The 21,832-nt window shown below is 39.8% G+C and overlaps 1 protein-coding gene across 7 annotated transcripts in view; it reads left to right on the plus strand.

Moving 5' to 3' along the window:
- Nucleotides 1-21,832, plus strand: part of CTDSPL (CTD small phosphatase like) — a 79,624-nt gene that overhangs the window by 38,731 nt on the left and 19,061 nt on the right. For 2 of the 7 annotated variants that reach the window (XM_062505950.1, XM_062505934.1), the window contains 4 exons: nucleotides 7,012-7,166; nucleotides 13,864-13,896; nucleotides 17,408-17,461; nucleotides 20,554-20,655. In XM_062505950.1, the coding sequence (XP_062361934.1) occupies nucleotides 7,012-7,166; nucleotides 13,864-13,896; nucleotides 17,408-17,461; nucleotides 20,554-20,655 (344 nt within the window). The remainder of the gene's footprint in view (nucleotides 1-7,011; nucleotides 7,167-13,863; nucleotides 13,897-17,407; nucleotides 17,462-20,553; nucleotides 20,656-21,832) is intronic. The other 5 variants (XM_062505968.1, XM_062505954.1, XM_062505978.1 and 2 more) reach the window with 3 other exon arrangements.

Below are 21,832 nucleotides of genomic sequence, written 5' to 3' on the forward strand. Positions count from 1 at the left end.
GCATTAAAAATGCTGTATATCTTTGTAGCACCTTTTTTAGTGCGTTCACTTTCAGTGTGTGAAAAGGAATTGTGCACAGGTAATACTTGAAGATAGGGGCACATCCATCCTGGTTGCTCCAAGGAGAGCACAGCCAAGGCTGGATGGGCACATTCAACTCCTCTTGAAGAACTCCTTAGAACTGCCCAGGTATTTATGGAGAATGCAGAGGTACAGGAGCTCCTTGGCCTCTCTTGCTGGGGGAGTTACTGGAGGTGAGCATCTCCTAATTTCTCCTTTGTATTCTCATCCATCTTCTGTCCCAGTAGCAAGCAATGCAGGCACAGGACTGAAAGTGCTGCCTGTTAATTAGTTCCTTCCTGGATTACAGGAGCCCTACTTTTCAGCCCTTTGGAGATACAGATCTACATGTTCTGCTTCTCGGAATTGGAAGTGGTCTCAGTGTAGCCCTGTCAGCTTGTCAGGCACTGGAGCAGGGGAGGGAGGCGGCCAAAATCTGCCCCGTTTAATTTGAGCTTGAAGGTATTTTGCCCACAACGTGGTTCAACAGGTTAATTGGGTTCTTAAAGCAGTATTTAACTTTTCAGCTTCGCTCTGGAATGTGGATGCCCCTGAAGCCCTGGATCTGCCTTCAGTCTTAGGGCTGAATAAATGCCAGAGTCGGGCTCTGACAGATAAATTTATTTTTCCATGATCTTGCCTAGTAGCAGCTCTCCTCACTTGTGGAATACTGCAAAAAATGTTTAAATCATGGCTTTTATGAGAAGCTGACACATATATCAAGGTTATACCATCATATGTATGTGTCCAGCCAAACCACAGCATGAAAGCTGAAGTGCAGCAACAGCTTAAAGGTTTTGGAATTTGCCTTGAGATCTATCAGGTTCCTGTGCTGTTTTTGAACCTTTTCATGGTTTCTTTTCCCTCCCTGTCATTTAAGAGGCTTCTGTGTGCAGTTGGTGTTTTTAACATTTACTGGCTACATTTCATGAAGCATCACGGCCCTTACAGAGACAGCACTGCTGAGTTCTCAGTCGTGTCTTTTAAAAGTGACTTTAGAATTTCACTACCTTTGATCCTTAAAATATGAGCATCTGATAACCAACAGCAGCTATTTAATCTACCCAGATTTGAGGACTGTAATAAATAATTTATGTAGGGCAAAGTAAGGGGGGAGTGGGTTAGCTTTAAGCTGCTGCAACAGAAACATTTCCAAAGGTTGCTTTCCTTAGGTAGAGTTCTCTTTTCTTCATACAGCTTTAGCCGAATTGATGGATGTATTAACATCCATCCTGATGGTTTTTGTCCTAGGGTACTGTATGAAATTGTATTTTTAGAGCACTTTGGGAGATATGGAAGTGAAACTGTAGCGTTGTGATATCCAATGGGTAGTTTCTGTTAGAATAAGTAGATAGAAGGATAAGTTATAGGAAAAGCAGTTCTTGTGTAGCTATTTCATCCTAGCATACAGGTGCAGTTCCAAAATGATGTTTTCTAAAACATCATGGAATAATTTACTGAGAGTAATGTTCAGTTTTTTCCTAAAATTCCCTAAAAGCACCTAAATCATGTTGACAATTTTTTTCAGATCTAAGTGCACTGACCTAAGAAATTATCTCAGAAATAAAAATAAGTTACTCAGTTATTTTTCCCTCATATCCCCACCTGCCTTATGTATTCAAGGTTTTTTCCTTGCGTGTAACTATTTAATCAACTCCAGAGCAAGCTACTAATGGTATGCTTGGGAAGCAGGTTGGTGGAGAGGGAGAGTCAAATGTTTTGGAAAGGTTTTTATTTCACTAAACGAGCCTGGGATCCCTCCCTTCAAAGTAATAATTTCAGTGGAAAACCCAGAACTTCACTTAATTGTGCTGCTGGGGGGAGAAAGACTTCCAGTTCCAGTTGAAATTAAGGTGATTCTGGGGTATAATATGCTGAATTTAGGCAGAGCAATTTGCTTAGGCTGTATATGCTTGAAGGTTGAACGGGCTGTGGGTAGTTGTTTCAGGTATGTGACAGTGCTTTTATTACTGTATTTGCTGCAAAGTTCACATGGGAGATGAAACCTTTCAATGATAAACAGCAAATGGCATTTTAAAACCAGAGTTATGAAAGCATCACGTGCAGATTTGGCACAAAGTGTTGTAAAACAATTTCTGTCCTGGTCACATCACAAAAAGAGGAGCTGTGTCAGCAAGTTGATGATTTTCTACTGAACTGTTTCTGACTTGAGCGTGTGGGATATAAAACTTCATTTTTCTGAGATCAGATACAGTCTCTTAAGAAGTTGGAGAAGTTAGGCATTTGTAATAGTGTATAGATTTTAAAACTGCTTCCTTTGAAGGAAGGCTTTGTTTAATACCACTTAATTCTGACTCGCCTTTTTCCATCCTGTTATAAACAAATTTATGGTGAGAGCTCACCATACCCAGATGTTCATTTTATTGCATTTAGCGAGTTCATCTGTAAGTGGGGAAGTCTCCTCATTACCCAGTTTATGTTATTTGGGAGAACTGGATATTGCATTCATTTAATTAGGAAAAAATTCAGTGGTAATTAGCTCTCTCCTGGCTGCAGAGGGGTGGGCTTGGAGCCTTCCAGTCATCCCAAGGTGACTGCAGTCACCTGCAGCAGAGAGGGGTTTGTGGTAACTGTGGCTGCACAAGAATCTGCTTTTGTAGTTTCACACCACTACAGCAAAATCTGATGGGGAAAGCCCTCAACTAAACTTTTTTAGAGTACAATGCATGAGAGGAAAATCTTTTTCTTAGCAGTGGAAGGTGTGCTGCTGCTGGAAGTGTCCTGGTGGGAGAGCAGCGCAGCCCTTCTGCCTCCAGAGGATGCTTTGTATGAAAGGAGCTTGGAGAAGATGTAGACTACTTCTATTAGCACCTCTTGTACGAATTCCTATTATAACATTTGAGTTGTTAGACCTGTGTGTGTTAATACTTGGGGTTTGTTATGGCCCTTTTCTCCCTGTTCTCTTGTAAACCACCCAGTGTGGCTCCATACCTCTCATTTAAATTTATGTGATTACAGTAATCTGTTTTAGAACTTGCCTGTATCTTTCCTTGAGCCCCTCCCCAGCCATAGCAGCACTGTGGGTTTGTTAAGAGTTGCCAGAAGACTTCCATAAGCACAGTTCTGGGATTGTCTTTGGATTCCAGGCAATACAGGGATTAACATATCCTCAAACAGGGGGTGGCATGAGGGTCATGGGCAGTGAGGCTTGTCCTTAGAAATGGCATCTGGTAATTACAGGTGAGACCCTAAATCAGGGGCAGTCTGCACCAGAGTTACTTCCCTTCTAGACAGGAATAACTGTGCTCCTGTTTCTGACCCTGGTTGCAAAAATAATGTTTTGAAAATTCAGGTAATTTGACCAAGAGATTCACTGAAGGCTCTTGCAGACCTCCAGAAGATCCCTGATGAAGCAGTGTGGGATCTGTGCACTCTGCTTTTCATTGTGGCCTTAAACTGTATGGAAAAGGAAATAAAGTGATCAAAATTAATGAGGGAAAAGGTTATGTATTTGTTGGTGCATGTAAATAGATGTGTGTGTTTATATGTGCATCTGTGTATAGGTTTAAAACTTGACTGTGAGAAGTTGAAAGAAGGCAGCATGACTTTGAATGACTGGCCTTTAAAATAGCAGATGGAATTAAGTGTAGATACATGTGACATTTTCTGTATGGGAAGATGAAAGAATTACTGATTTATATTTGCAGTGATGCCTGAAATCCCTTCTGATGAAGAGATCTTGGTGTTATAATCAGATCTGAAGAATCACATTAGCCTAATGCTCACTTGTAAACCTCAAGTAAGATATTAGGAATTATTAGAAAAGCAAGAGAACAAAGCATTGTGTGGGTGTATAAATTCATGGTGGAATTTCTTCCTTTTATCCTGGATATTGTGTATGCTTCCAGTCCTTTTCTTCCTGTTCAAAAACACAGATTAGGGACTGTAGAAAGGTAAGAAACAAGGCTGCTCAGAGTTCTGAAGCAGCTGAACTCTTGGCTGAGCTGTGGACCTTCCTGCCGTGTGATACTTGGGGCTGTAAAAGTTGGTGTAGATTCAAAAAGTGATGGGGCAAAGCCATGACAGAGGAATTTGTTGGTGATTATTATTACACAGACACATTTGGTGTGTTCAGGTGAGGAGGTCCTTAAACTGCACTTGGAGTGAACCTGGGGTGGTGGGAGGGGAAAGCATCTCTCCAGGCTCACCCTGATCCTTTCTTCAACCCTCCTGCAGACACCTGCTGCTCTCAGTCTCCTCTGCTTTCACAGATAACGTATTTTCAAGTTCTGCCTGTGCTTTTTTGGGACACGGCGTTGACATGTTCCATGTGCAGGGTTTGAGCTGTAGAACGTCACTCAGGTGTCCTCAGCTCAGTTCAGTGTGGTGGGGTGAGGATGGTTCAGTGTGTCTGGGGAGGGTGTAGGAAATCACCTCCAGAAATTGAGGTTGTAACTTATAACAGATGGAGGGGGGGGGGGGGGGGGGGAGAAAAGAAAATTCTTAATTTATCTTTTTTTTTTTTTTTTTAAATTCCATATGCTGGATGCTGCTCAGACTTGCAGTTTGGATAACTCAGTTTACCCTTCCGTTATTTTTAGTACCTGGTCTCACCTATGAGCTTTTAAGGAATGCCAGGTTTTGTCCTCAGCAGTTTTTACCCTTTAAAATGTGCTGCCATCCAGAATGCCTAACTTTGTGTTGGTAATTCAACATCAATGCTTCTTTGCACCTTTATAGTTGTTGTATTTGTGCTGTCACTGCTTCAAGGAAAGCAAATCCAGCAAACAGCACACAGATTGCAGGTGGCTCAGGGTAACTAAGGAAGGAGGAACTATTTTCCATGATGCACAACACTGTCAGAGTTCCTAAAAATGAGATATGGCTGCAAACATTTTCTGTGCATACAGTACTTGTATTTTAATGTACATAATGCACATAAAGTCACCTGAAAACCTCTGTTCCTTATTGCATCCAAAATTATAATTTATTAAGTCACTGTAAAGCCTCTGAAATAGCTTACTAAAGAAGATCCCTTTAAAATAACATCTAAATTAGTGGAAAGATCTGTTTCAAAGAGCACTGTGTTATGAATGGCAGAATTGTCACGACTAAAAACCAACATGAAGGATTATTTTTCCTAGTAAAATGTTTCAGTGAGTGAAAGAGAGGGGCCAGATTTCAAATGTGTGATTGGATCCCAGTATTGTTAGAAAGTTTGGACCAATCAGTAATTTTGTCTAGAGATTTTTTTTAATGTTTATTTAGACCATTTACTGTTTCTTTCTATAAGTAGAGACCATACCATTAGTTCTGGAGTGGTTTTGATGTTCCCATTGATCTATTGTGCAGCTGAGGCTGTGAGTTGGGAATTTAAGCACCCTGCTGTAACTGATACTTGCATTCAAATGAGATAATTTACCCTCATATTTTTAAGCAGAGGATGAAAACAAACCAGAAATTATTAGCAAGGTTTCTGTGGCAGTAGCTGTAGGCAGCAGGACACACAACATTGTTCCTCCTGTTCTAATTTCAGCATATTTCAATTTTTAATGTCACAAAGGAGTTCTCCTTGCCAGGATTACATTGCAACTGACTTGCTTGCATTTGCAATACCATTTTTGTCCGAGTGCTTTGAAAAAATGTCCTTCCCAACTGCCCAGCTATTCTTTGGGAATTTCTAGAACTGTGTTGTTGCAAACAGAATGTGACATTTTGAGAATTAGTCATTTACTGTAACTTGTAGCACTGGTGGCTGGAGTTCTTTGTGTTTAACTGGAGTATTGATAAGTGATTGGTTTCAGTTTACAGATGTCTTTTAGGTAATGAAACACTTCCTTAAGCATGCAAATCTCTGCACAGTTTTGACTTCATCCTGTTATTGGAGCACTTTTTAAATTGGTGAAAATCTATAAAACCTATTTAGTTTTTGATATTGGTACACTTGGCTCTTAATAACAATTAATAACTGGACCTGGGCAGTGCTCTCTGCCTTAAAGTGGAAAAATATTTTGGCAAATATGGAAATGATGGGACTTACTAAGAATTTCACCTTCCCTCTAACTTTGGGATGAGGGAGTGTTTGTTTTCCTACCCAAAGCAGGAAGGAAACGCTTTTAAATAAACATTTACAAGTATAATAATAGATCATTAAAATACCTGGTGAACAATTCAAGTATTACGTAAAGAATTCTAAAACTTTTCTCCAACTCTTTTATTCTCTTTTTTATTTTATTTTAATGCGTGTTCAGGAGTCTTTTCTTAGGGGAATCCCTAGATGTCTTACATGCATTTCTTTTCTCTAAGCTATTGCTTTTAACTACAGTTTTCATTCTTTAAAAGTGCTACACTTGCTTTCATTCAGCTGTATGTAATTCTTTGCCACTTTAGGGTTATTTTTATGCTGGTAGACCAATAAGCAAGTTGAAAGTCAAGGCCAGGGCTCCTGTTTCTTTAGTACCACCTTTGCTCCTGCACCCTCTGTGTTTTTTCTCTCCTCCAGCAGTGCTGTTAAACAGGAACAGGGGGAACTCTGAGACATCTCAGAGCTTTTCCTGACCCTTGTAGGACTTCTGAATGTTCCCCTCGTGGCTGTGTGGTTGTGTGGAAACACTACAGTAGGAATTTAGTGCATCTCTGGTTTTTTGATCTCCTTGCTTCCTTGGTCCAGAGATAAATTTTAGCAGCGAGTTAATTTGTGTCATTACAGTATCCACCTTGGATGTTACTGGGGAAAAAAAAAAAAAAATCTGTGTGTTGTCTCAGTGTGATTATGCAGAGTTCCAGGATGTCACTGTATGAGTCTGGCAAGGGAAAAAATGTGTTAAAGAAGAAAAGGGGTCCCAATATGCTGGAAAACCTCCATAATCTTGAGGCTTGATAAAGATTTCTCGGTATAAACACTCCACATCTTCAATTCAGTTGTCGTGATCTGAAAAACCAGGTCTGTACCACATTAATTTATTTTTCTGCTGTGTGTTTTTTTCCCAGTGTCCCAATGTAATATCAGCTTGAAGAAGCAGAGGAGTCGAAGTATCTTTAGCACCTTATTCTGCTGCTTTCGTGACTACAATGTTGAGCCACCATCTACCAACAGCACCAGTGCTCTGCCTCCTTTGGTGGAGGAGAATGGAGGACTTCAGAAGGTCAGGATTTTGTCTTATTTTACTCTCATGTGGGTGTTTTGTAAGCGAGGCTTAATTCTACTTCCAAAGGTTTGTCCTAACAAATTTCCCTCGTGGGGAACAGCTGTGAGTTACAGAAAAAAAAATTAACTGGTTTGATGGTGGATTGCTAATACTGTCTATTCATCTGTAATGTAAAACTAATATTTCTGCTATGGGTGTTTGCACTCTGTATTTTGTAAGCAACCAACATTTAAAACCTAAGACACTAAAAGAAATGGAGACTTCTCATAAAATTTCAGCTGCTGAGTTGTCCCCAGCTTTGGTTCCTTTTCCTGACTACAGGAAGGTTAAACTGTGTCACACTGGAGTACAGTGGAACCTTCTGAGCATCACTTTAAAGGGTTTACAGTGACATAAACCAAATCAAAAGAACCTTTCTTGTTTAGACTTTTTTTTCTAAGCAGAGCACTTATATTCAATGCATGCTGAGTCCAGGGATAGAAGCTTTTGGCCATTTTTCCTGGTTAGTAAGTTTTGTTTGATGAGTCAAATGGATGGAGATTTTAGATGCAAATACAGATAGAATAAAAGCAGTACAGCACAAATATGTATGTTCTTTATAAATCTGACAACACTGAGAGCATTTGTGTTCTGACCTGAAGAATTCCAGTTCAGTATGGCAAACATAAGAATGCCAAGTTTTCCATACAGTCTCCAGGACTTTGAGATTGCAAATACAGGTGAATCCATGGTGGAGAATAATGGCAGACATGGAGATGTCTCTATGGGTTTTTCACCCTTCTGCTTTTCCTAGTTTTTCATGTTTGATGCAGCTGATTCCTTTCTTCCCTTGTTCAGTCCATTTTATTCTGGTTTCAATCTTGCTGGTTGTGTCTGAATTCTGAAAAGCTTGGGAGAAAAAGCAAGGAGCTGTTTGGTGGGAGAGAGAGAAGGAGAGCAGATGAAAGTGATGGAGATTTCGAGTACATGTGGAGGTGAAGTCTGAACTGTGACAGTTCCTGCTGAAACTGCTCTCACAGAGGTGAAATGCACTGAAAATCCTGCCAAGAGGAGGGATTGTAAGTGTATTTTTAGACTTCTTCTGCTAGCCAAGGTACATTTTGAGTGAAAGGAGGGAAATCTAGCCTGGATGTGCTGAAGGGAAAGCTGAGGAGTGTGTAGCATGTATGCACACATTCATCTGAGGGAAAAAAAGGGGATGGAAAGCCACTAAAATTTCCTTTCCACTATGCTGGGGAATGGAAAGGAGGCAGAAGTGAAGCTACTGGCGAAACTACAGCTGGGAGAAAACGGGACTTCAGTAGAAACTAAAACAAAAAACCGAGTTTGTTTATTCTGTAGAAAAACCTGAGTTAAAATGGTGTGGAGTCAGTAGTGTCGAGATTGCATTTTGCAAAACAATTATTTTCTAAATAAATCTTACTATGCCTTGGGAGATTTCATGTGTGTCCATACAAGTTTTCATCCTCACTCTGTGCTGCCTCAGTGAGCAGTTCTGGAATTGTGCAATACTTGTACATGAGACCAGGACACAAATCACAGCATTCCTAAAACTAGATCCAAACCTTAAAAAACAAATCAAAACTTAGAAGGCTTTTTAAAAATACAAAGAATATATTGAAGAGAATTTAATTAGAGTGTTTTCTTCAGCTGAACGAAAGGCACTCAGATATTCATATCTTTTTGGAAGAAATCAATCTAGCTAAAGTGTTAGGTGGTTTTTTGAGGTCAAATAAGACTGTGACTCTGCTATTTTAAATGCAGTGTTAAAGATTAATAAGCTCTATATGTGTTTATACTGTTTTATTTTGAGTGCTAACACAGTGTAAGTAGGAAAATCTTCTAAGGAAATAAAGAGCATTGAAGACTTAAATATGTTGGAATATTGTTACACTGTCAGGCTGCTGATTTTTACAAGGAGAGCTGTTTCAGAGCTGTGCAGGCTGCTTGAATTTGGTGGAGTTACACTGAGCATCTTGTCTAGATTCAGAAATAAGTGAAGTGGGGGAAGCAACACTGGGGCCTTGGATTCTGAATTGGTGAAATGAAATGTCCAGGAATGACAAACTTGCCTCTCAGGAAAGAAAATAAAATCTGACATCCCACTGCTTAAATTACTCTGCTTTTTCATTAAAGCTCTTTTTTTTTCTTTTTTTTTTTTTTTTTTTTTTGCATTAGTTTCATTGCCAGGTAGGAATTGTTTGAGTTCTGTTAAGCTGCTGCTCAGATGATCACTTAGTTAAATCTGCTCTCTCTTTTATATTTTAGTAATTATTTATCACATCACGGTTCACTTCTGGCTGGGCTCAGTCAGTTCGTGTGTTGTGACCCTTTCCTTAAAAAAATGGACTGGGAAACTTGCACAATAATGTCAAGCAGTTACCACTGTAAATGAGCATAAAATGGCTTAGATGTACTTCCCTTATGTCTTTGCTGTTCAGTGGAGTTGGTACATGAAAACTGGTGATAAAGACTTGGAGGAAGGAAAGGAATGGGGGGAAGCTTCTGCTGGTGTCACTGGAATTCGGTGTTCTGTGTTGCTTCTGGCATATTCTGAAGCTGATGTGATAAGCTAACATCCTTCTAATTTGGAATCTTGATTTTTGTAAATGCTGGCCTGTTCAGAAGGAGGGAAAGAGGGGGAGGGTATTTTATGAAGTAGCTGAAAACACAGCACTGAAATTTTCTTCAGAGTAATTGTGATGCGTGAGACAATTCTTATTGTTTGGCTCTAGTAGAAAAAAATGAAATCACTGCTTCAGATTAATCAGTGCTTCATGATGTGACTTGGTGGTGCTTGACGCATCAAAATTGTTCTGTCCCTTCTTCATGGGATTGGAAAAAACACCAAACTGGGTGTGGTTTTGATTAACCAGTAACTTTCAGTGCTGAATTCTATTCTGTAAGGGGGGGGGGGGGGAGCGGGGAGGGGAAGCCCAAAAACATCTTTAAAGTATTGAGTTCACTTTTAAATCTTCTACTCACAGAGCAGCTGCTTGTCCAAGTGTGACTCTAATACTGGTAATGAATGGTCCATTCTGTCTCTAAAAGTTTCAATACAACATTTTTTTCAATAATAACTTGTATTTACTGAAACTGGCATATTTGTTTTCCTTCAAACGCAGCAGCTATTCAGCACAGCAGAAGATGCATTGTGAGATGTGGTGTCTGTGACAATGGGTATATCAGCCTGCTTGCAGCTCGGATGCTGAGCCAGATGTGTCACTGGGAGCACAAAATATTCAGCCTCATGAACTCCTTTATATTTTTTTCCTACCTCCTCAGCAGCAGGCAGCTCCCCAACACTTTCCAGCCACTTTTTTTTTCTTCTAGAGTGTTGGGAGATGGAATTGTGTTTCATTTTCTTCATGATAAATTCAAATCACAATTTCTGTTCTTCAGTTAGCTGTTTGACTCTGTTCTTGTATTTTCTGCATGTGAGTTTTTTCTTCTGGGTGAGTTTGTTCCCTGACTTTTGAGGTGTTTGTGGATACAGATTTCATCCATTCAGGCTTGAAGGGGAGGGTCCAGATAGAGAAAGGTGAGAAAAGCAAGATACAAACTCCTTTTTCCCTTTGCTTTCAGTCGTGGTGGGTGAGGGAGCCCTGACAAGTGTGTGGGCACTTTGCCATTTCACTCCCAACCCACTTCCACTGGAGTCATCCTCGCTTTTGTTTCACAGCAAGATCCAGATCAGGCAGATGGCTCCAGTTAATGAGATGAAGCATGAACAAGGAAAGGCATTTTTATGCTTGCTGGGTTAGAGGAGGAGCTCTTGATCCACACTCAACAGGGAAGAAGACAGAATTAGGAGGAAGATTTTTCTGGGGGCAGCAGCTGTTCCCTCTGCTTTTCCTGTTGCTGAATTTCCACCTCACTCCAAAAGCTGGGGTTCCTTCTCCCCACGGCATGGTGCCATCATCTCCCAGGTGATGCTGGAAAGCTGTGTAGGTGCCCTGTGAGTGTCTCCAGCACTCTTCTCTGCTTCAGGGATCTCTGTTTGCAGGGAAAAAGGATCTTTTGTCTGTCCCACATGAATATGGCCCAGCAAAATGAGGAAACCAGCTGGTAGGAATCACACTCTTGAGGTCAAAGTAGCATCTGCTTCGTGCTGGAGACCTCGAGGAGCAGCAGGAGTGTGGGGGGGCTCTGTGGTGAGGACATCACTAATGACAGGCTTTGTGAGCAGACATGGAAATCACTCTCCAGTGAGGAGGAAGATAGTTGGGATTGATGGAAATCATTGTACTTTTTCTCCTGCTCTCTCCTTGTTGTTGGGAGCAAGAAAATTCCATGTGCTTGGCTCTGTTGGTCACCATCAAGATGTGGTGTGGAAGGTGTGTTTAGAAAACAAGATCTCCTCTCCATACCTGTGTTTGGTTCCTCTCTTTGCCCACTCATTCTGATCTTTGCCCACTCATTCTGATCTTTGCCCACTCATTCTGATCTTTGCCCACTCATTCTGATCTTTGCCCACTCATTCTGATCTTTGCCCACTCATTCTGATCTTTGCCCACTCATTCTGATCTTTGCCCACTCATTCTGATCTTTGCCTCCCAAAAAGTCTTCTTTATTAAGAGATGGCTTGAGAGTTTGTCAGATCACTGAAGTGCCAAATAATAACTCTACTGCTGTTTTTAAAGAGCCTGTCAGGGTCTAGAGCAAGCTTTGTGTGAAAGAAACTAATAGGATAAATCTATTATTTTGGTCAGCTTCTTCTCTAAAGTGAAATAGCTCCTTATCTTTTAATACAGACTGTTCTGAAAAAAAGCAAAATAGTGTGTCCTGTCACTTAGTGCTCATTGAGGCCACACATGACCATAGACAGTGTTAGTGAGGAACACATTGCTGAAAATTGTTATTTCAAACTAAAAATCACGCAGCTGAGGGAAAAGATAGGATTTATCATTCAATCTGTATATAGCAAGGAAAAAAATAAAACCCATGGGGAAAAAGGAAAAAAAAAAACCTGATTTCAATGGCTGGGGACAAATCAGTTCCTGGGTTGTCCTAGGGATACAATAGGGAAATTTTGGCATTCTAGGAACAGCTTTGTTCTGTTACCAACATCAGGAGCTCGTGGAAAGCCTTCAACAAATGCAGTCATCTGTCATCTCTTCCAAACGATGCTGCCATGACCCATTTCCCTTCCTGTTCCAAGGCATTAGGAAATGAGGCAGGACACTTGGAAGATGTTTCCCAGAGCAGGCTTGTTTTTAAGAGGCATTTGCCTGTTCATGAGCACTTTTGCTTTCCCAGCAGACTCTTGCACTTCTTTCTGCTTGTTTTTCCTGTTCTCACCACCCTTACTAGCTTTGATTTTTGCGTACGTGTTTCCAGGGTTCTGCTTAAGAAATTTGCTTGTTCCCCCTTTTTTTTTTTTTTTTAAATTTTAATTTAAGAAATTCTGTGAGAAAAATTAGGCAAACAGTAATGGAAGTCCTTTAGCAGCTTTGGTTTTGGGTTCCCATGAAATTCAGTTCCACTAAGAGGACATTAACGTACTGAATTATATTTTTTTCTATTCTTATTGCCATTACCCTGAGGAAAACTTGGATTCTTACCAACTTTTGTGTGTGTGTTTTTCTAGAAATCAGGTGCTTTTTACTAGTGCCAAGTTTTTGATAGTTCATGGTAGTTGCTGTTCTCTAGTTGCTCCTTCAGCTTCTCAGGATTTTGGGCAAACTTCAGTAAAAATTTCTGCTGAGCAGCACTAAAAAAGAGCACTTTAAAAATAATACTGAATTATTTCTGTTTGTCAATGATGTGTCAACGCTGATAGACTTGAAAACAAATAAGCAGGAGACTTCTTCAGCTGAAAGAGGCTGTTCTTGTGTTGAAAACAGCCCTTTGAATAGTTCCTCTGCTGGAGATCAGAGCCTGCGTTGTCCAAATATTAAAGAATAAAATCATCTACCCAAGCAACATCTATGCTAGAAGGATCAGCTTCCTTTTTTTAATGTGCTGTGCCTGCCAGAAAATGAAGTTGGTTTTGAAAGATAAGAGAGATTAGAAAATAGTTTCTCTTACACATTTGGGCAAGAGTTTGAGTTGAGTGAAAGTTACACATTTGAGCCAGGCTTTGTCTGTTTTGGAGCTATCCTTGTTTCTGGATGTCCAAGGATGAGAAGGAAAGATCAGGTTGGCCAAGAATTTCCTGCCTTCTCCCAAGTGCAGCACTGGTACTGCTGGATGAGGAAGGTGGGATTCCTTGGATTAGTTTAACATCATCATGTCCTTCTCAGACATTTTGCTGTTGCCCGAGTGAAAATGCTGTATTTTAAAGTCAGTTGTCTCAAATGAGGTTGAGTTCAAGGAATGAGGTTCTGCCCTGCTCTGGCTCAGGCTCTTGCTGCTGCAGTGAAAATTGTTAAATATACCCATTAGTAGGTCTTCAAGCTGAAAAGTTCCAGTAAATACAGGTACTTTCTTATTGCCATCTCTTATTAATCATAGCATGGGTTTTATCAGTCCAGTCTCCTAAAAATCATAAATGCCAGTATACTAACAGATCATTTCAGCAACTAAAATGCAAAATCCTGTTGTTTTGTTTTTTTTTTTTTACCCTGGTTTCTTGAATACTTTGAATTTTTGGTTTAAAATGTTTGAGTGCTACATTTACTGCTCCAGACCTTTGTTCTACCCTTTAAAAGCCATTACCCTTACCGTGATTTTTTTTTTTCTTTTTCCCCAGGGTGACCAGATGCAGGTCATGCCTATACCAAGTGTATGTATTTTTATCCCTTTTTCTTTTAATAATTTTCATGGCTTTTGCTTTGATTCATTTTATGTTGCAGTCTTAACAGGTCTGTTTTGTGTTGCATGTTAACAAAAGGATTTTATGTTCTGTCTGTAATGTTGTAGCCCCAGAGGTGAATTGAACTGCATGTCTTCTACAGGGACTGAAAGAAGAGTTTGGGTTTTATCTGGGTTCCATCTGAATTTTTAGCATTTTGAAAACACGTGAAGTAGTCTGAAAGTTATTCATTTTAATAGAGGCAAAAGGTGATTCATCACCACTATGTGAGACACAATTGCAAAAACCTTTTCCTCTCATTTTCCCCTGTGTTCTAATTGAAAAGAAGAATTGGAAACTGCATAATTTATTTGAAGTAAGTCACGTTAAGAAAACAGAGCACACTACTGCTCGTTACTGCACTTGTTTGAAATGATGTTCTTGGTATCAGCTGCTCCTTTATGGGCAGCATATTTCTGTTTATCTTCCCTGGATTAAACTTGGAATGCTGTTAGGCATCTGAATTACTTTTCAAAGCTAAATAAAAGGAAGAAAAAACCCAAGTCCTTCAAACTGAAGCTTTTAATTTAATTAGTTTTAACCTTTTTTGGTCAAAAAGCTGTTATTTTTTTTTTTTTTTTACAAGGATGAAGGCTTAGGCTTTGTAAGTTGAAAATACTTTATGTTGAGCTCCTTTGCTGTTTACAGTACTTAATCATTGCAGAGTTTCCCAGAAAACAGCAGTACTGATGTGTGGAGATAATAACCTAGCCCTCTTGTTTGAGATACTTGGTAGCCTGGATATTCCCCAAAATGCCATTCTTTTTCTTCTTGCCCTTCCTTCTCACGTAGCCCAGCATTCCAGGAGATCCCTGTGACTGGGCACATCTTCCCTCTTCCAACAGCTTTTCTTGGATTTGAGAACTGCTGGAAATTCCTCTTTACTGCTTACCTGTTAGCTCTGATATGGCTCATGCATGATGTGTGTGCAGACAGGCATGGACGTGCATGTGATTTGTATTCCTGCAAGTCTAGGGATAGAAAACCTCAAATGTAAATCAGGAGATACTGGTTTTCAAACTACTTTTCTTTTTTACATACCTGCCAAATTCTGTTAGGTGACTGTAGTTGTTCCACTAGGAATTATTTGAACATGAAAAGTGTTCTGGCTGTGCTCTGACCTGGAATAAAAACCTTTCCCAGGAGTGACTGCAGGTACTAACAGAATAAGAATTCAAACAGAACAAAATTTCGGCAGGATTAATGACTAGAGCTTTGACAAGTACAGAAGTTAAATCAGATGCTTTGTTAGAACACTGTCTTTGCAGTGTTAAAGCATTGCTCTCTTAGATTTGGGCAGTGGTAAGAAAAGGAATGATTCAAGGAGGGATTTTTCTTTATCTTTTATTTTTTTTTTTTTTTTAAGCTCAGCTGTAATTTTGCAGACATACATTCCTAGCACTAACAAGACAGTAAAAATTAACTTCTCCCTGCAGTTAATGACACAGAGTTCTGAGGGAGCAGGCAACTTCAAACACTCCTTCCCCTCCTCCAGTGCCATCTGATGCTGCTTCTTGCAGCAGGACACTGAGTGCTGTCAGGCAGCCATGGCCCTTGGGCACTGGTGTGACATTTACTCCCCAGTATCAAAGTGCTGCTGGCTCTCAGGAACCAGCCAGCAGCACTGTGTCATCATCTAAACAAAGGCACAAAGGAGCTGCACATGGAGGAAGTGCTAGGAAGGAAAATGCAGGCTTGTGTTAGGAGAAACACCTATAATTAAAGTGTTGCTCTGGGAGGGGTGTTGGTCCTGAGTGCTGGAGCACAAAGGTTTGCTCCAAGACAGCTCTAATTTTGTGTTTCAGACCCATTAAGGCAGACATTCTTGATTCTCTGCTCCCTAGGGATGAGGACTTGGCTGTGTGAACTGCAGTGCCTCGTACAAACCAGGACAAAAATCTTCTAAACAGACACAGAGCTTGGTCACAACTCAGTGGCCCAATTTACTGCAAAATTTACTTTTTACGGGGCTCGTTGCAAATGTCATCAGTTCAAGTGTTTAGAGATTTCCTGAGTGACTCTAAAAAGAGCTCTGCCCACTCCTCACTTTCAAATTGAAGCCTCCAGTCAAAATATGAGGATTTCTGGAGCTTTATTGTGCTTTTTATCATGTATTAAACGTGGCGGTGTGCTGAGGTCACTTGTTTGAAAGCTTCCATTGCTTTATGTGCATTTTGCATTGCTTTTATTTGCATTTATGTGTGCAGTTCAGTGAAATAGATCTTCTGCTCAATTGGATTTGTCCTGTATTAATTGCACTGAGTTTAAAAGCTTGACTTAATATGATTTTTTGCTTGGTTATTGATGAAGATTACTGCTAAACAAGAAATATTCCAGCTTCAAGTTAGGCTCTTCAGAAAATAGAAACAGCATTACTTTGGGGTTTTTTTTTAAATATGAACTTTACCATGTTTGTAAACATATTTTGAAACTGTTTCCAGATAAGGCATAGGTTAAACAGCAGCATAATTGGTTTTTTTTCCTAATACTTCACATTTAATTATTTTTGGGACTGAAATAAACACAAAATTTTTAAAAAAGGCAAACCCAAAACATTCCCAGCCTATACATTTTGATAGACCTGATTAAAAATCTAGTACATGTAGCTCAGGATGCCTGTGTTTTCATGGATTTTATTCAGCTTTGTTTGGAAAGGAGTATGGTAGAGAAATGATAAAATCATACAGAGGTTTGGGTTGGAAGGAACTTTAAAAGATTGTCTCATTCCAGCCCACAAATCAAAGTAGACCCATAGCAGCTTCACTATTTTATATTCTTTTGAATGAAGAAGTAGATGGAAATACAAAGCCATGCTCATACAACATCTTGAATGTCAAACTTTCCTAAACAACTCCTAAATGAGTTGGACTGTCCACTTCTTTTGTTCATCTTAAAATTCCACTGTTAACTAGTGGTATCAAAATTATCTCTCAGAATGCCTGCAGAAGGTAAATTTTAGCACAGGGTTATTGGGGATTTTTCCCACTTGTCCTCACTTACATTACCTAAATCCTTATAACTTTTTCCTAGAAAAAATTTTGGGAGCTGCCTGTTCCACAAGAGGAGCTGGCATCTCCTGGCAGCTGTGTTTGAAGTAGGAATAATTTCTCTTCTGTAAGAGTATTTCTGCACATAACTGCTGGGAGAAGCTGTTAGCCCTGCAGAATGCAGCCCAAGGTGTGAGCTGAGGAGGACACAAACAATAAATTAATGTGCTGCACTTAGGCTTGGCAACACTGCCAGTATAGAGAAAAAAAATAAAAAAGGCTTATTAATTCTGATACTTGTCTCTCTGGGAAATACAGGCCTACAGGGAGGAAAGCTGATGATTGTTCTATACAGTGAATTTCTGCAAGATTTCTGTTGACCAGCTGTTTATGCTTCAACCAAAAGTCCTGTTCTCTTGCCGCCACCATCCCCCTTTTTTTTTTTTTTTCCTTAGGGAATATACTATTTCCACGGGACTGAAGCAGTGCAGCAGTCGTTTCACTACAAGGTCTGTTGAGCTGATCAGCCACGAGACCTGGCTGGAATGCATAAATCCCAAACAGTGACTAGTTTAACCTGTATGCAGTTTGTGTCTTGTTGGAATTGAAGTGCAAACAGTGAGATATCACGTGTAATTTTTGTGCTGAGTTCTGTGGAAGTCTGCAGCCTTTTCAAGGAGTGTTGCATAGTAAATATGAGTTGCTGTTAGCCACAGTTATGTATTCTTAATCATCTCAGATGTCTTTAAACTGATGTGTGTTTAAAAAAATACAAGACACTATCAATATTCCATAACTTTTCACTGTTAACTGTGATGGAAATCTGGTATTTAGAACTCTTCTTGGGTATGTCTCCATTAGTGAGAAAATTAAAACACAGTGTTGGGTATTGCTTGTTTCTACCTAAATGCTTTGCTGCCCTTGACAGGTGGAAATTGCTTTAGATCATAAAGCTTGAACAGCAAAACAAATGGACTGATACTTTGCATACAAATCCTTCCAAGTTCCTAAAAGTCTAAAAAATGCCACCCTTGCTCCCAAGTCCTACACCAGCTATGTAGCAGCCTCATAACTTGCAGTGACTTCAGCTTCAGAATAATTTCCTTACCCTTACTTTCAGAGGGTGAATCTTTCCACAGTTGAGGGCAACAGAATTGCAATTTGTGACGTGGAAAATTTATTTCTTCAAATAAATCTTCAAATATTTCTTCAAATAGATCTTCAAACGTGTAAACTTATGGAAACAAGATCAGGTTGAACTCAAGATGCCAAAGCTTGTGGGAGAGTTGTTTGTGCCCTTGTTAGATCAAGTTAGATCAGGAATTGCACACGATCTCCTAAAGCAATGCTGAAAAGGGAAATGAACTCCAGCAGTAACCAGAATCTCTTTGTAGGTACCACAGGTAAATTATGCCTCTCTCAGCCACTGCTTTTGAGAAAGCAGAGGTGCAGGTGGGTCAAAAAAAACAGTCACAGGTCACCTGGCTGTGCATTCAGGGAATTTGGGCTCTCGGAGATGAAAGTTGTTACGTTTTGTAGTCCTTGGTGTGTGTCCATCCTTCTCTTGATGACAAATGCAACAGTTTGCAGCTAAAAAAATAAAGATATCTGTGATAAGACAGTGCTAGTATTTTTATATGGAAGAATATGTATTTCCATATATTTTCCATACATAGATACAGATATTCAGTTTGATAAGGAATTCACATATCAGAAGGAATTTCTGGCTTTGAGTTGCTTGTGCAGATTAATGTAGTCAAAAATTCAAAGGAGAAAAAGAGTTTTGAGTATAACAATAAGCTGGGGTTTTTTTAAGTGTGTTTAAGGTTTCTTGGGATGTTCCTACCTTTTTTTCATCTTCAAAGACAAGAATTATTGAAACATGGGTTCTGAAGATTATTGGTTTTAAGTGGATTGGATTTTTCTTTCAATAAGCTTTTAGTTTATTTAGGTTGCAGGTTTGGATCCTTAATATGAAAAACTGAGGTGGGGTGCTAAATACCTTTTAGGCTTTGAATAGGAGAGAGAAACCAAATTTCTGTAGGTCTGGTCCTGGCTGCCAACCAGCAGAGGTGGAACTGAAGGAGCTGTGGGACTGTCTATACCCTAGGCAGGGTGTTGTATAAATTCTGGTTAGGTGGCTGTGATGGGTGGAGTCTTTGCAGGAATTAGGCAGAAGCTGTTTGGATTTGAAGGTGGTTGTCAGAGGTGTGCTGAGAGGAAATGCACTGAGACAAGTGGTTTGTAGGCAGGGCAGTTCCCAGTTTGGGGTCTGAGGGAACTGTTGTTGATGTCAATTGTAAGGAACTAAGTCAATTTTAGTGAACGCTCCTAAAAATCCCCCAAGAACTTCTGCTTTAGCTAAAAACACTTCAATTAAGTCCAGAATCTGATTTGTTAGGTGTTTCATTTAAAGAGTTTTAGGCATCGTTGGCCAGTATCTGTCAAGGTGACACCTGAGTTCAGCCAGTGGCTGATCATCTGTCCTGGTGCTGGAGGGTGTCCAGAGGTTCCTGCCTCACCTGTGCCACCCCTGCCTGCACAGGGCTGGCCTCACATCCCTGCCAGCACCTCTGCAAAGGGCCACAGAGAGGAGCAAACCACGATAAAGGAGAAATCCTTACCAGAGCAGCAGATGAAAAGATAGGAAAAGAATGGAGTTAGAGTTGTGTATCCAGCTCTAAATTAATTTCCTCTCAGTCTTAAGCTTTTCCCTATTGATGCTTTTCTATAAAGCTAATCCTCTTCCTTCATAAAAAGAAAAAAAAAAAAACCCGAGTGGCAGCAGTGTTTCAGCTCCAAATGGAAGTGTTCTCTTCCATTTCTGTGATTTCAGAAAGCGTCCAGTACCAAAATCTAAAGCAACATATTTTTGTAGCAAACTGGGGTGTTGAAGTGGGAAATGGTCCAAAGAATATGAGACTGTCTGTATTGCTTTCAGAAAAATTGTCAGTTCATGGGGTTGGTACCATTTTTAGTAAGGGCTGTGTGCTGTAGAAGAGCTCAGGTTCAGCTCTTCACTGCAGTTTTTAATACCTTGACTGGGAGCATAATCCACATGGAAGTTGATCACCACCATCATAAGTGGTAAAAACAAGAGTGAAGACATGTCCTGGAAGATAAAATTAGTAATGTTGTCTTCCATCAGAATGGATTTCTCAATTTCAGTGTTTTTCATGGCAAACATAAAAAATTATTTGTGTAAATGTCCATCAGCCTGATATGGCTGCAAATGGCATTGACTGGAAATAGGATAACAACAGCAACCAAAACCAGAAAAGGGAAAAGAGCCACTGGAAAAAAAATGTATCAAATATCCTGGTTTTATGATTTTTTTGCAGTGGTGGTGTTTTACCATTTTAATATCCAGTGCTTTCGAGGTCATTCTAATTCAAAAAAGAAAAGTCTGTACAGGTATTGCAATTGCATGAGCCATTAATATCCATACATGAACTTGGGATGAGCCCAGAAAAGCATTTGATTTCAAGTCATGTATTCCAGCTCCCAGTAATTACTAGAATAGCAATGTTGACAGAAGGGTGCCCCTTCCATAGAGGTTTTACTTTTTTTTGTTGTCTTCCTCTTTTCTTTTTATTTATAGCCACCAGCTAAATACCTCCTGCCAGAACTGACAGCATCAGACTATGGGAAGAAGTGTGTGGTCATTGATTTAGATGAAACTTTAGTGCACAGTTCATTTAAGGTAAGTGAATTCAAAAGGGATCTCTTGCAGCTTGAATCTGTCAGTGAATGCTGCAGGAATTGTTAAGCCTCTTAACACTTGAACTCCTCTTACATCCTCTGCCTGGGAGTCCTCATTGCCTCTCCTATGATTATTCATCCTAATTTAGCTCTCAGGGGAGTAACAAGAGATTGCTTTTTTAGTTTTGTTTTGTTTTATTTTTTTGAGAAAATCGCACTGACTGCAACAAGGCCTGGAATAGGTATTAACTTCGTGGCTTTAAGTATTCCTCCAAAGACCTGTGGAATTTTGGACAGGTCCAGAATCTGTTGCTTTGAAAACAGGGTTTTGTTTTAGCAGTTTAAATGATGCCATACATAGTTGTGTAGGAGAATGGAGGATCAGCACAGCTTTATGCTGGGTTAGATGTACCTTAAACCAGGAGATTTTGGGCACCAGTGGTGGCTCTTCTCTCTTGCTGGAAGATGCTGTTTTCCAGGTCAGGCTTCTGTCCTGATCATAGTAATTGTTTCTGGTATTTAGTTTTCAGAGCAGGAAAGCAAATACCATTTAGGTGTTGCTGGTGAGTCAGTCATCTTCAGGATGCAATTTCTGTAACCCTTCAGAGTTCAGCATGTGGTGAAGGTACTGCTGTCTGTTCTGTTGTTCAAGGAGGGCTGAAATTAGGAGACTTCAGAAATACTAGGACTGTAAATTGGCTTAGGGTACTGATGGCATTTCTGATTAGTTCATCTAACACTGATAAAGCATCTGCTGGTTTTATACACTGGTTGGAGAATTTGTAAGAATTAATAAATTACCTTTCTACTACCAAACCAGATTAACCACTCTTACAGTCTGCTAGGTGCTTGCACTTCATTTTTCACTGCAAGCATCAACTCCACTTTTTAATCCTTCACTTATTAGTTGCCAGTATTTAAAATGCTAACTCATAATTCATGTTGTGGTTAGAATTTGGCAGCAGCCTCGCTTTGTTGACTTAAAAAAAACAAAACCCTTATATGGAAATATTAGAACAAATATTCCTGTGCCTCAAACTGAAATGAATTTTTTCTCTGTCTTTATTGTGCCTGATGGTATAGAACAATTTATGGTGGTGTACAGGAGCCTCAGTGCCAGATTTCTGTACCCAGACTGAGCTTGCTCTAGAGAACTTTTCAGGGAGATAAAAACCACA

This window comes from Cinclus cinclus, chromosome 1, assembly GCF_963662255.1.
Source record: "Cinclus cinclus chromosome 1, bCinCin1.1, whole genome shotgun sequence".
Lineage (NCBI taxonomy): Eukaryota > Metazoa > Chordata > Aves > Passeriformes > Cinclidae > Cinclus > Cinclus cinclus.